The 19,350-nt window shown below is 39.5% G+C and overlaps 1 protein-coding gene across 4 annotated transcripts; it reads right to left on the bottom strand.

The window, feature by feature from the left end:
• Positions 1–583: 583 nt before the first annotated feature.
• RNF13 (ring finger protein 13) lies at positions 584–19,215 on the bottom strand. Of its 4 annotated transcripts, none has more exons than XM_071438292.1 (10): positions 19,062–19,214; positions 15,596–15,723; positions 13,456–13,536; positions 9,380–9,505; positions 7,360–7,447; positions 5,564–5,654; positions 4,955–5,060; positions 2,852–2,945; positions 2,434–2,514; positions 584–2,033 (listed from the first exon to the last, which is right to left on the bottom strand). In XM_071438292.1, exons 2-10 carry the CDS (start codon positions 15,707–15,709, stop codon positions 1,669–1,671), a joined length of 1,146 nt encoding a protein of 381 aa, XP_071294393.1. In that variant the 5' UTR covers positions 15,710–15,723; positions 19,062–19,214; the 3' UTR covers positions 584–1,668. The 4 variants fall into 4 exon arrangements, with proteins under 4 accessions (XP_071294393.1, XP_071294394.1, XP_071294395.1 ...); XM_071438293.1 differs by having other exon boundaries at positions 19,031–19,180; XM_071438294.1 differs by lacking the exon at positions 19,062–19,214 and adding an exon at positions 18,716–18,954.
• Positions 19,216–19,350: the final 135 nt, after the last annotated feature.

The following is a 19,350-nucleotide window of genomic DNA, read 5'->3' on the forward strand; positions in this document are numbered from 1 at the left end:
TATACCACTACACTGGCTGTCATTACCCCATGGCTGCTGGCAGCAGTGGTTCCAAGATGAATCATCCTTTTGTTATTATCCTTTTGCTGTGCCTCATTGTGCAAAATAAACTTTCCCTGCTCTCAGCCAGGGCCAGAAAACAGATCTGCACTGCAGAGTATGTGGCTGCATAGAGTGTAAGGTCAGAAACCACATCTGGGACCACCTCACCTGCCATCACTTGGCCAGGGTTCTAGCACTGGGCTGTGGTTCTGCAGGTGCTGCCAGCTGGGAAGGAATTGTTCAGAGCACCCTGGTCCTCCTTCACACTCCCCCATGCAAACTACAGACTCTGGCCAGTCCAAACTCCTCCTCAAGCTAGAAGTGAACAAAAATGAAGGTTTTCTGCATAACTGAGACCCCTGCACATAGCACTGGTCAGTGCAACCCCTTGTACTGTGATTCACAGTATGATGCAGGAAACATCTGCTCGGGCTCCCAATAGTTCCATGTTACACATCTTCAAAAGCACTTCAGCCTCAGTAATGGAGGTGAGTACTCAAGGCCTCAAGTGATGCAAAAGTTCAATAAAGTCCTTTTGATATTTAAAGTGGAAAACATGTTTATTAACATTCTTTCAAGCTTTCCTTAGTCAAGGCCATATAAAAAAATCTCCATTTGAGTATATGCATGGTTTTACTTTCTACATAGTTACAGAGGTATTATATAGAATCTACCTTTTTTGTGATACACTGGTAAGTACTGAGTTCTGTGAGACTGGTGTAAGCACTTGTTTTCAAATCAGGTATTTGAAAAGAACAATTTTTTATATACAGTTTAGCAGACTAATGCAGCATAAAATGCTCTTAGTAAGAGGTATATGAGCCAAGGATCAATATAATACTTACCCTAAACTTTTTTTTTCTATGTGGAACAAAACCTCTGTCTCGGTTATCTCCCAGCTCCCACCTCCTCACTGGAACCCACACAACGAAGTAGTAGAAAGGAGGGATAATAATGTGCTTATGGTGGACCTGACCTTGTGAATTGCTCAAAACTAAGCATATACTCTTAAGTTTCCTCATCCTGGGAATTGCCCAGTGGAACTGCTTAAACTCAGCTACCATGGCAAATTCCAAAGGATCATTTGGAATCACTGCATTGAGATAAAAGTGGAATTTCTTCTGCTTTAACATACCAGCACATAGAATATTGATCTGTTCTACTTTTTCCTTTCAGCAGTGGTGACAATTTTTAGGAAAACTATACAAACATGCAAATACAGTTTTTGTTGGGCCTAAGGGGTAACACATATCTACATATAATAAATATTGCTCTCAGGATGACCCAGTTGTAGCTACAAAATGGAAATAAAAGTACTTCCAGAGAAATCCCATTTCAACAGGAGACAGTCTCTGCGATATTTCAGTTGATATAAACTATTAACATTATTCATTAGCATAGTGAAGTCCAGTTTAAGTGTTGGTTTTGAGAAGACAGAATGCGTGACTTAATACCTGAATCAAAAATAATCTACCTGTAATGATTTAACCAGAGTACTACTACATGAACTGCTGCTCCTATCAAAGAAACCAAATGGATTACAGATTAAAAGAGATTCCCTATGCAAAGGTTTGTAAATAGCCTCAAGAACCCTTTTGTTCATACACCTATGGGTCATTAGTAGTCTCAGACAGTGTTTGCCACTCTGTACTCCCTGTCCTCACTGGGCTGCAGCTGAACCACTACACTTTCTTCATTCATCCCATTTTCCGCATCACTGCTATCAACATTGTCATTGTCATCCTCCTCATACTCTGAGGACTCGGTCATGTTCTGATGGGAATGGGACTCTGACAGAGCCCCGAAGGACTGTGTGCTGACCGAGGCCAAAGGCCTGAGCAGAGGAGTGTTCTCAGACACTTCATTCTCCTCTTGGCTGCTGTCTGTCTCCGAGTCAGAGTCCCCCTGGGAAGGGACCACTTTCTGCTTACACACAGGACAGGTTTTTTTTGTTTTTGTCAGCCATGGGTCCACACACTTGCAGTGATATGCTGTTAGAAAATAAAATACAAGGACTTCATTATAATGGGGAAAAGGACAGGGAAATCTGCTAAACCATTTCTGTTCAGTGACACTGGAGAATTTTAGAACATAACACACAGAGAATTCTAGTGCCAAATTTGTTGGCATGCAGCCTGTTCAAAAGGCCTATTTATTTAAATGCAAAAGTGTTACAATAAATATTGATATTTAGGGGACAGCATCAAGTCTCAATTTTCTTTTATGTGTATATCCAAGGAAAATGCAAAGTGGGAATGCTAGCTTTTTAGCTTTCCTATTAGCAAAATGGGATTTTATAAATCACTTACTGAACATATGCACTGTAGGTTTTGGACAGTGTTTTGGAAAGCTGTTTTAATCTAAATTCAAACTTAAAACCCAGTTGCTTACCATGAGAGCACGGAAGGATCCTGAGCTTGTCTCCATCCTCATATTCATCCAGACAAATGGCACACACATCATATTCATCTCCTACAGCATACAATTGAGAATTAGTTTGACTTTAAAGGACTTGCAGCAGACCCTCCTGACATGCACTTGCATGCAATTTCTGCACTAATTTTTTTAAGCAGTGTTTTAATGCTCGGCCACAGCCTTCTCTGCACCCATTAAGGAAGTGTTAGAACTCCTCTATTTCAGCGAGAACAGGGCCAAGCCAAACGTTTTGTATGCTTTCACTCAAAACTCTTCTACCTATTTCAAGTGTACTCAAAATTATCACTGAAACTTAATACCCCTTTGATTTACAAGGTTTTTGGAGTTAAAAACAGTATGATCCAGTGAGTTAGACAAAGAATGATCCACTTGCCTTTCTTAAACTTATGTACAGGAAGTTTCTTAAGCTGATCCTTCCTAAGCCGATTCCTTCTTGCTCTGTGTCTGTCCTGAACAAATTTTGTTATCTAGATAACAAGATAACACGAATAGTAAGTTACACCAATAAAAGAACAATAAAAGTTTTGATTTATGAAGCTTTGCAGTAAGTTGGTCGAAAAGGAACCCTAGCTAACACAGAATAACTTCTTCCCTTGGCTGAACACAAGGATGAAGCCAAACAAGCCTAAAGGCTGTTCTCCATGAACATGGCACTTGGAACTGAGAGCACACAAGGGGTTTTTTGAGAGGAAAGAGAAACAAAAAGGTATGTATCCTACATAAAATAATGGCCATTGCTGCAATCCTCTACTGAGGCCTGTAAAAAGCAGGAAGCATACTGCAGAGCAAAACACAATTCATTAAGTTTGATCAGTTTTTCTTACAGGTTTAAATTATGACAGCTCTTTTAGAGAGTTATTCCCACATTCATCAGAACTGTTTCCATATTAGCTAAAAAAGTAGGTTGAGGAGCAAAGGGTTTACTTTGAGTTATTGTTACATGTTATACTATGCCATACTAAGATCACTCAGTAAAAAAAACCCCACTAAATACAAAGCTCTCCAAATAACTGTAATAAAAATTTTGTTTCCATTTTCTTCGTAGTCCCGAATGCTATTTCTGTTCAATTTCTAAATTTAGCACCTGTGATATGACATTTTTTCAAATATGATGACAAGCAAAGAAATGAACAAAGGATATTTGAATCTAAACTGTTCATTCAGGCTCTTTCACCACAGCTAAACCGTAAGCTGTATGCACAAACTGCAGTTTTTCTGCTGTAATGCAGATCCTTAGTGACAATCAGAGTCTCATGTAAATTTCCTAGTTAAAAACAAGATTGTCTTAAAGAAGCAGGGACAAAATCAGAAAAGAATGAGGACCAAATCCAACCTGGAACCTCCCTGAGCTCAATTTCACTGCACCAATTAATTGTCCAGTGCTCTAGTCTGTTGAGCTGTCTCTGTGAAGACCTCTCTATATGCAAGGGAATCAGTATCTCCTAGTTTAGTATCCTTGGCAAATTTACTCAGTGTGTATTCGACTCCTCGGTCTCAGTTGCTGACAACAACACAGCAGAGAACTGGCCATAAAATTGACCCCTGATGAGCACCACTGCAGCCCAGCCACCGGCCAGGTGTTACCCCTTTGCTGCAACTCCCTCAGCCTGACCCTACCCACAGTTCACCCACCATCCTGTGTACACAGTTAGCTTTCCTGGGGTGGTTTTATATAGAAGGACACTGTAAAAGACAGCAGCAAAACTTTGCTAAAAAGGAATTCATCTTTAGGTGATCATTCTGCTTTGTTTTCAGAGCTGCTGCAATTGCAATGGTGTCAAATGTGCCCGGGATTGTCAATGAAATATGTAACTTCCAGTGCAAAAAATACTAATGCAGAAAAATATTTTAAGTGTTTATACAACAGTTGATGCATTACTTGCTTTTTATTAGAAGGTAAAATAATAATTTTGGCACAGATTACAAAAAAATGGGATGCTGAGTATCCCGAAATATGTAACTATGCTACCTTCCCATTTCAAGGAGAGATGTCCCAGCTGAGAACCCCTACAGCAATGCATGTGCTGAGATCAGTGCTCTGTGCTGTGAGGCTCTGTGCTCACACACTCGTAGCTACACCTAAGTGCAGTACAAAGCAGTGAGCCCTGCACCCTGGAGCAGTGGGACTAATGATTACTAAGTTTGGTAAGGCAGGGTATGCTCACAGTGTACAAGAGCACACTGTGTGTGGGGCCAAAAGCCAAGCACTTGTGGAGTTAAGAGTGCAGTGAGGACAATTCCTACAAGCAGTTACACGCTAAGGAGAACACGCAAAAGGCTCCTGATATCCCTTTGACAAAATCCTGCATCTGTTTGTTTTATTGATAAACTAAAGGATTACATGTAAGCATGGTACAGATATGTGCAGTACACACAGCTTGACTCTTCCTTTACTGTATACCTTCCTTTAACTTCAGTGTGTGACAGCTCCCTGATGATTTGAAAGAAAAAAATATTATTAAAAGAAGAAACTTACCATAAATATGACGATGAGAATAAGACAGATCCCTACTATTATTAGGAAAGGGATTAAGTAGTACTCCAAAGGAAGACTGAACTCTGGGATTAACACAACGTGGCCACTGTGGGGAGGAAGAGATAACACCTTCTAAATTAATGAGGACTTAATGAACAAGTTGAGGAGCAAATACAATAAAAAAAATTTTAAAAAGATTGTCACACAAGACACAGGAACCCTACAGGAACCCTACCTGTGCACGGCAAGGTAGAAAATTCAGTCCATAGCCACACAATGTAAAGATAATTAAATGAAAGTATAAAACACTGTTTCTTAGAACATTTTTTGAGTTAAAACTATTTACTGACCTCAATCAAACCTAGAGAAACCAAGAAAACCACCTCATAGCTGCTTTGACAGCAGAATGAAAAAAATGTAACATGACTATCAAAACATACAGTGAAATTATTATTCACTAAAGCATTACAGATTGCTCTCAGCCACAAGACTTCACCTGAAACACCTATAACCTCTGTCATCACAGCATCCTACTTTAAAGCCATAAATATTCAAAAGAGACAACAATTGAATGCAAGGAGTAACACAGCTGCATGTGAGTTAACCTACCCTTTTTCATAAGTAAACTCCTCTTTAAGAGAATTAGCTGATGTCTCACCAATAAAGACAGAAGGAATGTCAATCTTCTTTAAAATCTCAACTGTATAAAAAAAAGTAGGAAAATAAAACTATTATTATGTGGACAATCTATGGGTACTCAAGATACAAGACCTGAACATTATGAGACTATCACAACAGGAAGACATTTTAGCACAGTGACATTCAGCCCAACGCACATGCATGTTACAGCTTTACTTCATGTAAGTACTATTATTTTTCCTACACAATTTCTAGGGAATTTATTGCAGGTAGAAAAGTTTCAATTCCTAATGGAATAAAGGGAGCCTAAAACCAAAATATGTTGATAAAACAGGATCATAATTTTAACTAGAATACCATTCTTCACTCAGAGATTCAAGCAAGTCACTTAGGTCCATTGATTTCCAGAATTTCTGGCAACTTACATGATTTTGTGAACTCGTTCTATAAGTTTTAATTAATCTGTCTTCCCTCCTTTTCACCCCAAACATAAATAAACATACTGGAAACAACTGTGGCTAGATAAGGTCAGAAAGAAGAAAGAAGAAAATTAACACATATTTCAGTCTCAAGAAACTGGATGAATTGTTGTCTTCTCTGTCTACCAGTGAAGGCAGTAATAAATGAAAACTTATCAAAAGATAAGTCACACATTCTAGAAAACTTTCTCCTCAGCTTCACGTTATATTGATTTTCCCCCTAATACTTCACATTTAAAGCTCAAAGTAACCTGAGTTTAGTCCATCTCAAAGCAGTCAGGTTCCCCAAGGCAAAAGCACATGTGGCTGAACATCAGCTCACTCTATGAGGTCTGTGTGTGTTGGGAACTTGTTCTACATTTGGTTACTAAGTGAAACCTGAAAATAAGATTCACATGGGTTGAGAATTCATTAAACCCACTTTCACATAATTGCCCAGACTACTCAGCTCCCATGTAGTTTGTCAAAGTTCACTCCTAGTTTACTCAATGGCATTTCCACTGGAAAAGAATTTATTTTCCTCTTATTTATTTTCTTGTTCCATATTGAACAGGTTGAAAACTGAACAAAATAAAGAAATGCCACAAAGAAAGCAGTAACAGCACTAGAAACACAAAGCACATACCACAGATAAAACCCAGCACTCTGACTATATTTCAAGATGTTCTAAACATATCCACTTCATGAAGGTTAAAATTGGAACAGCTAACACAAGAATGGTAAATGGTGCACTGGGCTCTAAAAACTCTCTTTCCAACTGAAAATCAGTGCAGGTGATATGCTAGAATCCATTTGTCCAGAGGAACAGGAAGATGCATCCAACAGTGCATCAACAAACTGGAATGACTATCACAGATGAACTTCATGATCTAAAGTCCTTTCCAACCTAAATGGTTCTATGACTCTAAATACTACAATGTCATATTATAAAGTTTGCCAAATGCGCATTTTCTACTTTTCCACTTAACTAAGAATACATCAGCTATTTTCCACATAAGTAATATAAATCTAGCCCAGAACGCTTGAACTAAAATTTGAAGGAAAACCAAAAGAAACATTGAGAGAAGGCACAAGTCAATGTATTTGTTCTTATGCAAAATTTCCTGTTATTATATCTTAAAAGCAAGAGGATTTATCTGGGTTTTTTGTTTAATTTGTTTTTGGTTTTTGTTCATTTGTGGTGGTGGTTTTGTTGTTGATGTTCTTGTGGTTTTTTTGGTGGTGCTGCTGTTTCCAGTGGGTGAAATGATATTCAAACAGGAGAGAAGAAGTGATACCTGTACTTACTGTCGTTGGATCCCATGCTTATGAGGTCATCAGAATCAACATTGTGAACTATAGCTGCCTTGTATCCAGCTCTCTGGGCATTTAAGACCTGTAAGCCACACAAAATGCTTACTGGAAAGACAATTGCTTCCAAATACAGTAGCCTGCCTGTGCTTTCTGAGATAAGGTGCACTCCCACAAAGTGATTAATATGGACATAATTTGCACCTATAAACCATGTGTCACCTTTCAAGGCAAAATCATATAATTATTCTTACACTCATGTAAAAATTTCTTCAGAAAGCCATTTTAATATTGTCTGCAGACAGACTATATATATATATATATATATATATATATATCAAAAACAGAATTAAAAACTTTCTACAAATAGTTAAAAATATTTCATCAGAATTGAAAATAAAGGCACTAACTGACTTTGGTAATCTAGATATTACCACTTGAGAGTTCATCAAGTCAGATGAGTAGTATCTTTTCTGTGCTTTAGAGATGTCAAATATCTCACCTGAAAGCCCAGGTATAAGAAGCTCTCTCATGGAAAAGTGCAAAATTATAACTATAGGTACAAAACTATTAACATCCTGTGTACCAATTACATTTCTAATATAGACTCACCTTTTCATTAATACAAGGAAAACCCAAGGTCCATGTAAATGGCATTTACTGCAGCAACTATTACCAACATAAACTTAGCTAAGTTACAACTGTTCATCTTGGATATTGCTTTTACTGCATCCATCACAGTATAAAAATCTCTGCACAAGCTGCAAAAGGCACTTAAGAGCGCCTTGAGAAACTTTTGGGTTACATCCCAACAACACCAATTCTCTTCCCATATTGCTAATGACTATTTCAAACAGCAGAACAATGATACTGGAAGATGCAGAATGTAGACACCTTGAGAAATTCCAATATTAAAAAAAAAAAGCAAATCCACTTAGAGATGTTAACATACATGCATGGTTGAGAATTTGGCCCATATTGCATCACCACAGAAAATATCCATAGTGCATGCATAAACAAATCAAGAAATAACTTATACCTGCACTTGTAACACTTGTCATTTTCAACTAAGACAGAAGTAGAGGACTTTTGCCCCCTTTGTTTTCCCACTGAGCCATATGCACACACAGTGGCAAGATTCCCAGGACAGACTGTGTGCCATTCCCAAGTCTGATGTGAAGGCAGATGACACGCAGTGAACCTACCTCTGCAGGTGGAAGCTACAGGCTAGGTAGAATTTATATGGCTCAATCACCACATAACTGAATCTACCACACAGCAGCAAAAGCAAACACAGCTGAAATCTCCTTTTAGTTCATGAAACTCAACAACAAACTGAAGAGCCCTGTTTTCCTTAAGACATCCTTAGCTGCCTCATTGTATCAGATTAATTTTCAAGAAAGCCATAGTCAAACACAAATCATTCTAATTGTGCATTTTTAAAATCAGAGAACATTAAGGGTTGGAAGGGACCTGGCTGGAGCATGTCCAGAGAAGGGAATAGAGCTGGGGCAGGGTCTAAAGCACAAGGAGTGGCTGAGGGAGCTTGGGGGCTCAGCCTGGACAAAAGGAGGTTCACGGGTGACCTTCTCACTCTCTACAGCTCCAACAGGAGGGTTCAGCCAGGTGGGAATAGGGCTCTTGTCCCTAGGCAACCATCAGTAAGACAAGGGGACATAGTCTAAAGCTGTGCCAGCAAAGTTCAGGTTGGACATCAGGAAGAATTTCTTCACAGAAAGGGTGATAAAACATTGGAGATGGTAGAGTCTCCATCCCTGGAGGTGTTTAACAAAAGCCCAGGCATGGCACTCAGTACTCTGGTGTAGGTGACATAATGGTGTTTAGTCACAGGTAAGCCATTGGTTGGACTTGGTGAGCTCTGGTTTATCTGTCTGGAGACAATAAAATTCTCCCTCCACTTCGTATCCATATCTATTCCACTGTTAACTACAGAAATTTTTCTGAAGCACCAATAAACTCTTTGAAACAGAGGGTGGGGGGAAAAATCACATCTTACCTTGACATCAAAGTTGCACTCCAGCCTTCGGATTAACACAATAAAAGCACCAGAGGAGTTGTCTCTCAGTGGAGGTGGGGCTATAGGTTCACATGCATTCTCTGGTTTGGAATTTATTAGAAATCCCTAGAAAACAGGAGCAGAAAAAGAAGTTTCATTTCTTTATAACAAAAGGATCAGTAGTCAAGTATATGGAAAGAAAATGGCACATTTTCATACAATAGCTAAAAAAATTGTTATTATCAGCTCAGTCCTATATCATAGTAAGATTTCTGCTACTTCCCTGACTACATATTTTGATTCATCAGAATTTTTATATCTGTAAAGAATTAGAAAGTTTAGAAGAAAATACAGTTTTTCTAATCCCATCATACTCAGACTCTGCAGTGTAATTCAAGAAAAAAGAAGACAGCATATACTACATTAATATAGGGTAACTATTGTTCTAGGACATATGAGACTAATACAGGAAACCACAAATACAATGGCCTAAGAAACACCAACACAAACTCAGCACTCACCAATTAACAACAGAACACAAGCAAAGTTCCATTTATATGACCCCAGCACTGACCTAGCATACAAAACAGTTGGTTTGCTATGGTAAGCAAAGATCACTCAATAAGCTACAGCTGAAAGCTTCAAGAAGTAGGAAACTCTGGCAATACCAACTTTGAAGCAATCTTTGAGTTTTTAGGTGGCTGAGATGGTGACCTTCTGTCAACAGTCTATAGCCACTTACTATAGAATCTGACAAATAGTTTTTTACAACTTGCTTACTAATAAATCTTAATCACAAGTTCTGAAAGAGTATTTCATGCTATTGTAACAAATATCATAGCATTTTAAAAAACTAATTAAAATCTTAATGCAAAGAGAAAGTTTTAGTATAATATTCAGTTCTAAAACTCCATCATTTCTACACATGTGATGACATCTGCCTTAATTAAGACACAGAGCTGTCTAAGAGTTAAAAAGGTCAGAATCAAAGCTCCTTATATCTATTTCTGGTGTATTAAATTGGCTCACTACTTGGGTCACTTAATCACCCTCTGATTCCCAATATAGTCAGTAAACAACTACACAGCTTTAACATACCTTCTCCCCATGATAACACTCACTGGGCATGGAAATGAAGCTTGCTTGAGGGAAATTGCACAGAAATTCCTGAGTTACAGGAATTCTTGCAGTACTTTATTACCCTTTGGGATTAAAAGGGCAACACGGAATTAAAGAGCAGTCCACCCTTTCACCTTACCACCAGCTTTTTTTCCTTTTTTTTTTCCTTGCATAGGGGTTACTTTCAACACTGCAACATTAACAATGCTGCAGAGCCAGTTTTTGGGGCCCTACAGGCTTACAGAGAGAATAAACATGAAAACAATCTCCTGCCCACACGGGCTATTCACGGTCTCCATGGGGTTAATACAATACAAACTCCCCTTTCTCCAGAATTTGGAAGGTGGTCTGCCTAAATTTTTGTTTAAGAATTCTAAGCTGTAAAAGTAAACACATCTCAGTCATAAACCCTCATACACTGTCCAAAGGGAACAGCAAGACGAATCACTGCCACATGACTGATTCCATGTAGCCACTGCCACAGCAAAAAAAAAAGTAAGGAAGCCTGAACCTCCCACAAGCCCTAAATTGCCTGGATGGCCAGACACAAGCTCCTTTCTCGTGGACAAGTGTTTCAATTGCCCGAGTGAAACAGAAAATACATTTTATCCAAAATGAACAAACTTACCGACACTGACTTGTACAAACCTGACTCTAAAGGAAACAAACGGTTCCTGTCACTGCAGAGCACCTCAGGTCAGGCAGCCAGAGAGAGAGACCCTGCCCCTTGATGCTGAACTCAGCACAGCACACCAAAATGCATAATCTCAGCAACAAACTGCTTCAGAGAATGTGAAGACTAGAACTGAACTGGATATTCACCTGGCTTTTATGTACTTTTCTAAGCAACAGGACTATGACACCAGTTCACAGCATTAACATCACCATAGGAAATTTATTTTTAAATAATTTAGTTTCTACCTCCTCTATCTTATATTACAGAGATAAAAGTTATGAATAAAAGCCTTCACACCAGTTACTACCGTCACCAGTATGTCTGGACAGCTACTACCTCAGCAGAACCCAGAAAGAGCAAAATGTGCCTTATCATTGCTGTCTAAGGAAGATGCATTTATTTAACCTCTCACAGTTCTTTCCTATTTTATTTTCAACTTAATCTCTCTTCTGTTAGTTTCACTCAGTCCTGTCTTCCAAGTGAGTGTACTGACCACACTAAAGACATGAAAAGTAATAAAAAACATTCTTGCAGCTGTATTTCAGAAGACATCAAGTCTTCAGAATTTCTAATCCAGTACAAAATACTGATAAAGCCTAACCTGTACTCCCATGGCCATATCCATCTTGGACAGTTTTTACATATTAATCATTTTCCATGAAGTCAATACAATTTTTCCCTTTCCAATTCCACTAACATTTGCAAACCTTTACATCTTACTTCTGTCTTCTCTAATACTAGGCGACTTTTTCAATTCCATATGGTGTAATATTTATATGTTTTTCCATATCAATGAAAATGGGATTAAGAAAAATTTAAAAAATAATTAAAAGCCACCTGCATATTTTCTGCTAATTCAATAGATCAGCACTTCCTAGTGCCTTCTCTTGATATTATTATGACCAGTTTTCAAGTCATGGCCCAGCATCCCTACCCAACATGATGCTATTTCAAGAAGTAAGACACTCCAACAGATAAGTAACAAAAATGTATAAGTGTATCTGCATTTTCCTCAAATATTGATACAGAGTGAAATAAAAGAGCATGAGTGTAACCCACACCTTAAGGGGCACTGGGAGAATGCGGGGACCTTCTCACCTGCTACTGGGTGTGAACTGCAATTGAAGGGAAACCATGTAAGGAGAGGGCACGGGATCAATCACAATCCCTGCCCTGGACCCCAGCGCTGGGCACAGCACACAGGCACCACTGCAGAGCTGCAGCCCCTGAGCTTCTCCCCTCGGCTGCTTGAGCAACACAACAAGAGTAGCAAACGCACAGCAGCTGTAACTTCCCAAAAAACTGAGCTACAGTTGTTTTATACAGCATAATTAACCTGGGCCACACGCATCTCTCTTCACAGTGTGAAGGGGCTTCCCAATGTAGGACTGTAGGGAGACAATGAATCTTCCAAATAGATTTTTCAAAAAACTGTATCACACAAAATTTAGTCTGTCTTCTGCTGATTCCAGTGCAAGGTAACTGACATCATGTATCAGGTATTGCCATCAAAACAAAGAAAACAGTGGTCTATCAAACTTCTTAGTAAGATTTCCATTATTTATCTATTTTTAATATATTTGATAAAAATTCCAGCAAAATCTCCTTAAGTAGACAAAGATTACCAAAATTCACTTCTTTGCAAAAGAATCGGCCTTTTCACAGGCAACATCAGATCCTTTGCACGTTTGCTGCTCACTCACACCCCCACCCACAGCATCAGGGAGGGAATTGGAAGGGTAGAAGCTAAAGAACTTGTGGGTTGAGATAGAGACAGGGTAATAGGAAAAGCAAAAGCCACACACACACAAGCCAAGGAAAATAAAGAATGAATTTGCTTCCTCCAAAGGCAGGCAGGTGTTGCAGGGCCCCATCACACACAGCAGTGACTTGGGAAGACAAACATCATACTCAAAAGGCCTTTCTCTTCTCTTCTTTGCCCCCACTTCATATACTGAGCATGATGTCACAGGCTCTGGAATACCCCTTTGATCATTTTGGGTCCTCTGTCCTGGCTGTGTCTTCTCCCAGCCTGCCCAGCACTCCCAACCTCCTCACCAGCGTGGCAGTAGGTGGGAGCAAAAAGGCCTTGGCTATGGGGGCACTGCCAGGAGTAACAAAATCACCTCTGTGTAATCAACCCTGTGTTCAGCACAAAGCCAAAACACAGCTCCATACCAGACACTGGAAGAAAATAAACTCTAACTCAGCTTAAAAAAGCACTATATCTCTCTCTCTCTCTCTATGTATATATATATATATATGTATGGGGTTTTTTTACCTTCAAGCCTTCTGCTGGCAGTCTGTAGCCAAATCTAGCAGGTAGATCATCAAATGTCTGGGTTCCATTTTCAAGGTTATACTAAGAAAAAGAATTAAAAAAAAAATTAGATTTGCAACAAGACCAATAGTTAACAAGTATAAACAAAACCAAGTATCACTGTGTATTTTTTTAGATTAAAATATTCATCAGACATAGGACATCTTGTGACCATGTCGATGACATCACAAAACTGCTTATTCCACCTGTCTCCTACTCACATGTTAACATCATTCTTTTCTTATCTAGCTGTCAGAACAAGAAAGTAAGTAATAGATATTTTGTTGAACTATTTACATGGCAAATCTTTCTTTCTACTGTATAAAACTCAAATACTATCATATGTGCACAACAGAAACTACAAAAAAAACCAAGCAAGCAAAAATCTGAAGAGCGGGGACACTTCGATGTGGAGTTTTCTTTGGATGGTAGTGGTGGGTCTTTTGCCCTGGATTCATTTGTGTACAGGGAAAGCAAGCTTTTAAGAGTTGCTTTACTGCAGCCTCCATATGCCATCTCTTCCCAATTCCCAACTATACATTCAGAATAGTCACTGAAAAGTATCTCTATTTTTAATTTTAATTTAGAGGAATACTATAAAAGACCCTAAATATGTGCAAGCTTTGTTTCCCCTTTCTTAGTTCATCTTCTCTGGCTGTATAACATGCCAAACCAACACAGAATTCAAACAGAAAAAAATGCTGTATATTTATGGCATATTTTTTAATTAAAAAAAAAAAAGTTTCCTGCAAAAGTTGTGAACTCTACAGTTAACAGACTTGAACATGCATCAGTTGTTTTATTAAATGGTTTAGTGAGTCAGAAATGTCTATTCATCACATCATCCAGCTGTCACACAGAACAGCCAAGTAAGGATCCTGTTTGCTTCAGAGGGAAGCTTCCTACCAGCCAGGCTTGGACAGGGGAATCCAAACTACAGTTCAGAGAAAAACACTGCCATGATTTAGCTGAAGTCTTCCAAAGGAGCAATGTTTGGAAAGAGCTTTCTTCCCACAGACTTTGAGGGGAAAGAGGTAGGAATGGAGCCAAATTTCAAAGAAGCTTCTTTATTCTATGTAACCAATGTGCCCCACACAATCTCTCCTCCTGACCTTCCACCACAGAGAGCACCAGTGCACCACCTTCCATTCACCTTCTTCAAAATGTCCTGAGCTTGGGCTACTGTCAGTTTGTCCTTGAATCTACTTGACAAGCCCCAGCTTAAGCCAGGAGTTTGACACAAGCCTATTTCTTTTTACCCCTTTTTAAAAAAATAACCAATCCTGTCTCACATAACAGCACTTTACATAGACAAGATCCTTTGAGGCTGCAACTATATGAGAACATAGAAGCATAAGACCACTCCTACATTTAAAGGGAAAAGAAGAACTTCTTTCCTTGGTAGGAACCCAAAACTTTGGCCAGTTTTGCTAACAAATGGTTAATCATTAAATGGTGAAATCTCTCAAGACTGTAAGTGATCTGTGCACCAGCAATTCCATGTGACACAATGCAAACATTCCCTCTTCTGAGCATCTTTTAAGCATTCCACTGGCTCCTTTGTACAGCAGTTTAGTATCTAGTTCATCTCTTAATTTCTTACTTCAAGATATTCTCAGAATAAATCTGCAACCTCCAAATATCTAAGAATAAAACACGCTTCATTTTTATACAGTATTGTTTTAGAATACTACACACAAAGCTTAAATAGGAAAAAAAAAAAACCAACTAAATTTCCAAAGTGCTCTGTTTTTCTTTTTTGAGGTTGAGGTGGGCTGTTTGTTTTCTTTTAAGTAACTTTTCTAAGAGAGGAAGAAGCAAGAATGAGTTAGGTTTTTATGAAAAGAGGAAGCTCAGACTTGGTGACAGAGAAAAGAGGGGAAAGGGAAATTGTGCTTACAGTAAAAAGTTTAAAATTTCACAATAAAATGATCATGTCAGTGCCATAATAAAGTGATTATCTATCTGCATTGTTTCTTTGTATTTTTTCTTCAAAAAGTTTTTACAGAATAGTATAAACTGATTCATTAATAGAACAGTTGAAGAGATTATTCAATTTCATAGATATTTCATCCATGTAGAAAAGTATTATTATACTTACTGCTAAAATATCTGCCTCCACAGGTAAAAGATTCAGGAAGGCAAACAACTGCACAGTCACAATAGTGTATATCTGAGTGGCAGACAACATCAGCATTCCTATTGATAACAGCATATTTTATTCAATATCTGCAAGAAAAGAATCAGAGTCAAGGCACATAGCAAATACTTTCCTGTGTCATTTTACAGGACTCTTGTCACTTAAAACTTTTGATATGCAAAATGTTATTCAATGTATACCTTGAGAAACAAGTAATCTTAAAGTTATAGGGTTATTTTAGAAGTTACATGATTATTTTAGAAGTTCCTTTTGCTAGAAGCATGTCCCTCCGTGGGAGTGACAGCATGCATAAACAACAAAAACTCTAAGAGCAAGACTTGATAAGGCTTTAGGCACCACAAAGCAATGCGAGGGGTACAAAGGGATGATCGTTCACATTACATTAATCATCCTTAGACACTTCATTTTAAACTTCCCTTCTTCTAGCACAAATCCAAATCAGCAAAATTCCTGATGTACCTTGAATAATTCCACTAAAAGTATGGATTCCAAAAATACACTTCCAAGAGCAATGCGATACCAACTTGAAGGAACTTGAGATTTCTCTCAGGCTTAGCTACACCATGACTGTGGGCAAGCAACCACTTAAGAATACAGAAAGCACAAAGTATCTTATTCCCTTTATAAAAGCTCACACCTAAACATGATCAAGTCGGAAAACCCCACATTCAGAATTTAAATAAACATGCTCCAGTACACCTCATACCCATGAGTACAAAACAAGCACCGATGAAGTGCTACATCCAGCGGGAAATGTAACCACTTGCACTCCTGAATGTAAGAGAATTGTAGGGTCCACAGATGTCTAAATGTCTCTAGAGATTCTTCCAGTCTCAAAATAAGAAATTACGGGAAATTACATAGAATAGTTGTAACACAAAACAATGGGTCCATTTCGGGGTCCAACATAGCTATAAGAATTAAAATAATTAACAGACAAGTTCCAAAAGTGCACAGTATGCACTTAATGTAATTATCTGAACATCTGGATCTCCACTAACTTCTTTTACTGGAGTAATTAATAAAGTACTTCACAAAAAACTCTTATTAAGTCATACAAAATGTTAGTTGAAACAATTTTTTGTCAAAAACCTCCAAACTGTGGCTTCTTATACAAATGCTTTCATGTGAATTTATTTTCATTGGACTGTAGGTATTTCTTCTGAAAACTGTTGACTTAACTGAGAAATCACAGCCAACACTACTACTACTCCTTTCTTTTTCAGAATCAAGAAAAACCTAAGAATTCCTGTCCTTCTGACCTACCTTTCATGGGTTTTTCAACCAAAAGCATTGTTCCATGATGTGATTAATTAAAGCAAATACCAGAGAGATAAACTTGACTTAAGCTAACATGAAGATAATTAGAATTTATTATTAGTATTTGGAGGAAACAGCTGACACTGATACTTTCAACTGTAGTATATAAAGTTTTGTCATTCTGCTCTCCAAAACCGATATGACATTAACAACTCTTAATGTTGTTAATTAATAACATGGTTCCAACTTGGCCAGAATCAGATATATAATGCTTTGTGAAATTTTCAACTGGTTCACAGAAATGAAGTTACACTCACAGGAAGGAAATAGTAGTGAGTTACAAAACTAATGAACTTTTATTACTAAATTAAGATTTATCACATTCTCTCATCAGCCTGCCCTAAAAAAGAGGACATCAGTGAAACTGGGAGGATAAAAGAACCATTGTTTCAAAAATACAGCCGTTTTTACTATGACAGAAACAACAATACACTTGAAGCTACCAGAGCACTTAAACCAACACAGTAAGTCCAGCACAGATATTAAGCAAGGTTAGAAAACACAAGAATTATAGTGATCCTTGCACACAACATGCATATACAGTGCACCCTTCCCCATCAAAGTTACGTGCACACAAATTCTTCTGTGCTCAGGATCTGACGTCTCAGATGCAAGCCAAAAAGCCTTACAATTCCTGAAATTCCATGGCTCTTTGGAAAGCATGCCCCTCTCAGCTGAGGGAAGCAGCTCAGAGCACATAGAAATGCAGGTGTGTGGAAAAGGGCTCTACTGTAAACTAAACAAAACAAGTTCAACCTGACTCTGCAGTAACCTTCCACGCTTCACACTTGATTTACCAGCGTGTATAGGCAAAGTTGTCCTTAAATAACTTTGAGTACTTCTTTGCACTCTCCATGCTAGAACACACAAACCAAACTGGGCTTGAAGTGCTGCATCCCTCTGTCATGGGTCTGAAATGAGGAGGGGAAAACGTGGGGTGTGCTGGACCAGCACAGCTATGAGCAGCAAAACACCCTGGAGTAAATACACTAAGCACATATAAGATAAAGGTCACAAACACATTGCACAACTCAGAGACACAGACAAGAACTTTCACAGCTTTTGGCAAATATTCACAGGTCAGGCTTCACAAACTACACCTAAATAAGAAATTTTTAGATATTTGTATCTCAATCAACTCAAAATCTGTTTCAGAGCATAATACAACACAAAGCAATTCTATATTCACATGGTTATGTTTACATTTTAACTCTCTCAATAAAACAGCTTTTCCCTCCCACTTCTAAAAAAAATAACTTGTACATTTGTATGAAACAAACTTAAATTCTATTCTTTTAAAGCCAAATGTGATTGTAAATCTTACAGCAATCACAAAAACAAACCTATGAACATAAGGAAACTTTGTGACAAATTCCAAATACTTTGGTAGACTGGGCTGCACCTTCCAAAATTTCCTAAGCAGAGGATTAACAAAAACTAGACAGCTAATAACAGTAATTCTCATTCACGTCCTCTGATCTCCCCATATCTGAATTCTTGCATTTTGATGCCATCGTACCATTACTGACACAAATGTCCATCTCAGACCTATCACAAAACTGGACACTGACGCACGCGAAGTAAGATCAGCATTCACACCTGTTAAGATGCAGGAACAACTCCTCTCAATTAATTTTAACGTTTTTACTAAGAACTTGGCTTTCAGCTAGTCAGACTCGACGCTACTCATCATCCCGCAAGCCCAACCAACACCTCCAGCCCGCCTCAAGAACCACGCACCCGGCAGAGACGGAACGCGCGACCAGGGGTCGAGCTTCCACCGGGCCAAGCGCGACGCTCGGGGAGCGCTCCAGAGGCCTCCGCTCCGCGTTGCTCATCTCCCTCTCGCGGTTCCCGGCAGTCCCGGGACCGCGGCCGCTGCAGCCGGGCTCAGCCCCGGCAGGGCCTAAGCCGCCTACGGAACCGGGCACCGCCCCGCCACTCCAAAGGTGGAGGCGAATAAGCACTGCGCAATGGAGCAGCAGGCCCGAAAGTGCTCGGCCGCCGCACGGTCGGAGCGCCCAGGGAGCCTAGCGGCCGTGCCCCAATGCTCACCTGCGGCCCGGGGGACCCGCCCCGCGCTCACCTGCGGCCCGCGGTCCCCGGGCGGCCTAGGCCGACGCCATGGCGCGTTCCGTGCGATCGGCGCCCGCGCCGGAAGTCCCGCCTGCCGCCGCTCCGTCGCGGGCGGTGGCACGAGACAGCCCATTGGCCGCACCGGCTGTCACTCAGTTGCGGCGGGGCGGGCCCGGCCCCGCCGGGGGCGTGGCTACGCAGTGGCTCCCGCCCCGCCGCCAGGGGGCGCGCAGCGCCTCCGGGGCCAAAGCGGCGCCTCCGGGAGCGCCTCGCACATCTGGGGCACATCTGGGGCACGG

This window comes from Agelaius tricolor, unplaced genomic scaffold, assembly GCF_023055355.1.
Source record: "Agelaius tricolor isolate 1412-34295 unplaced genomic scaffold, bAgeTri1.0.p SCAF_12, whole genome shotgun sequence".
Lineage (NCBI taxonomy): Eukaryota > Metazoa > Chordata > Aves > Passeriformes > Icteridae > Agelaius > Agelaius tricolor.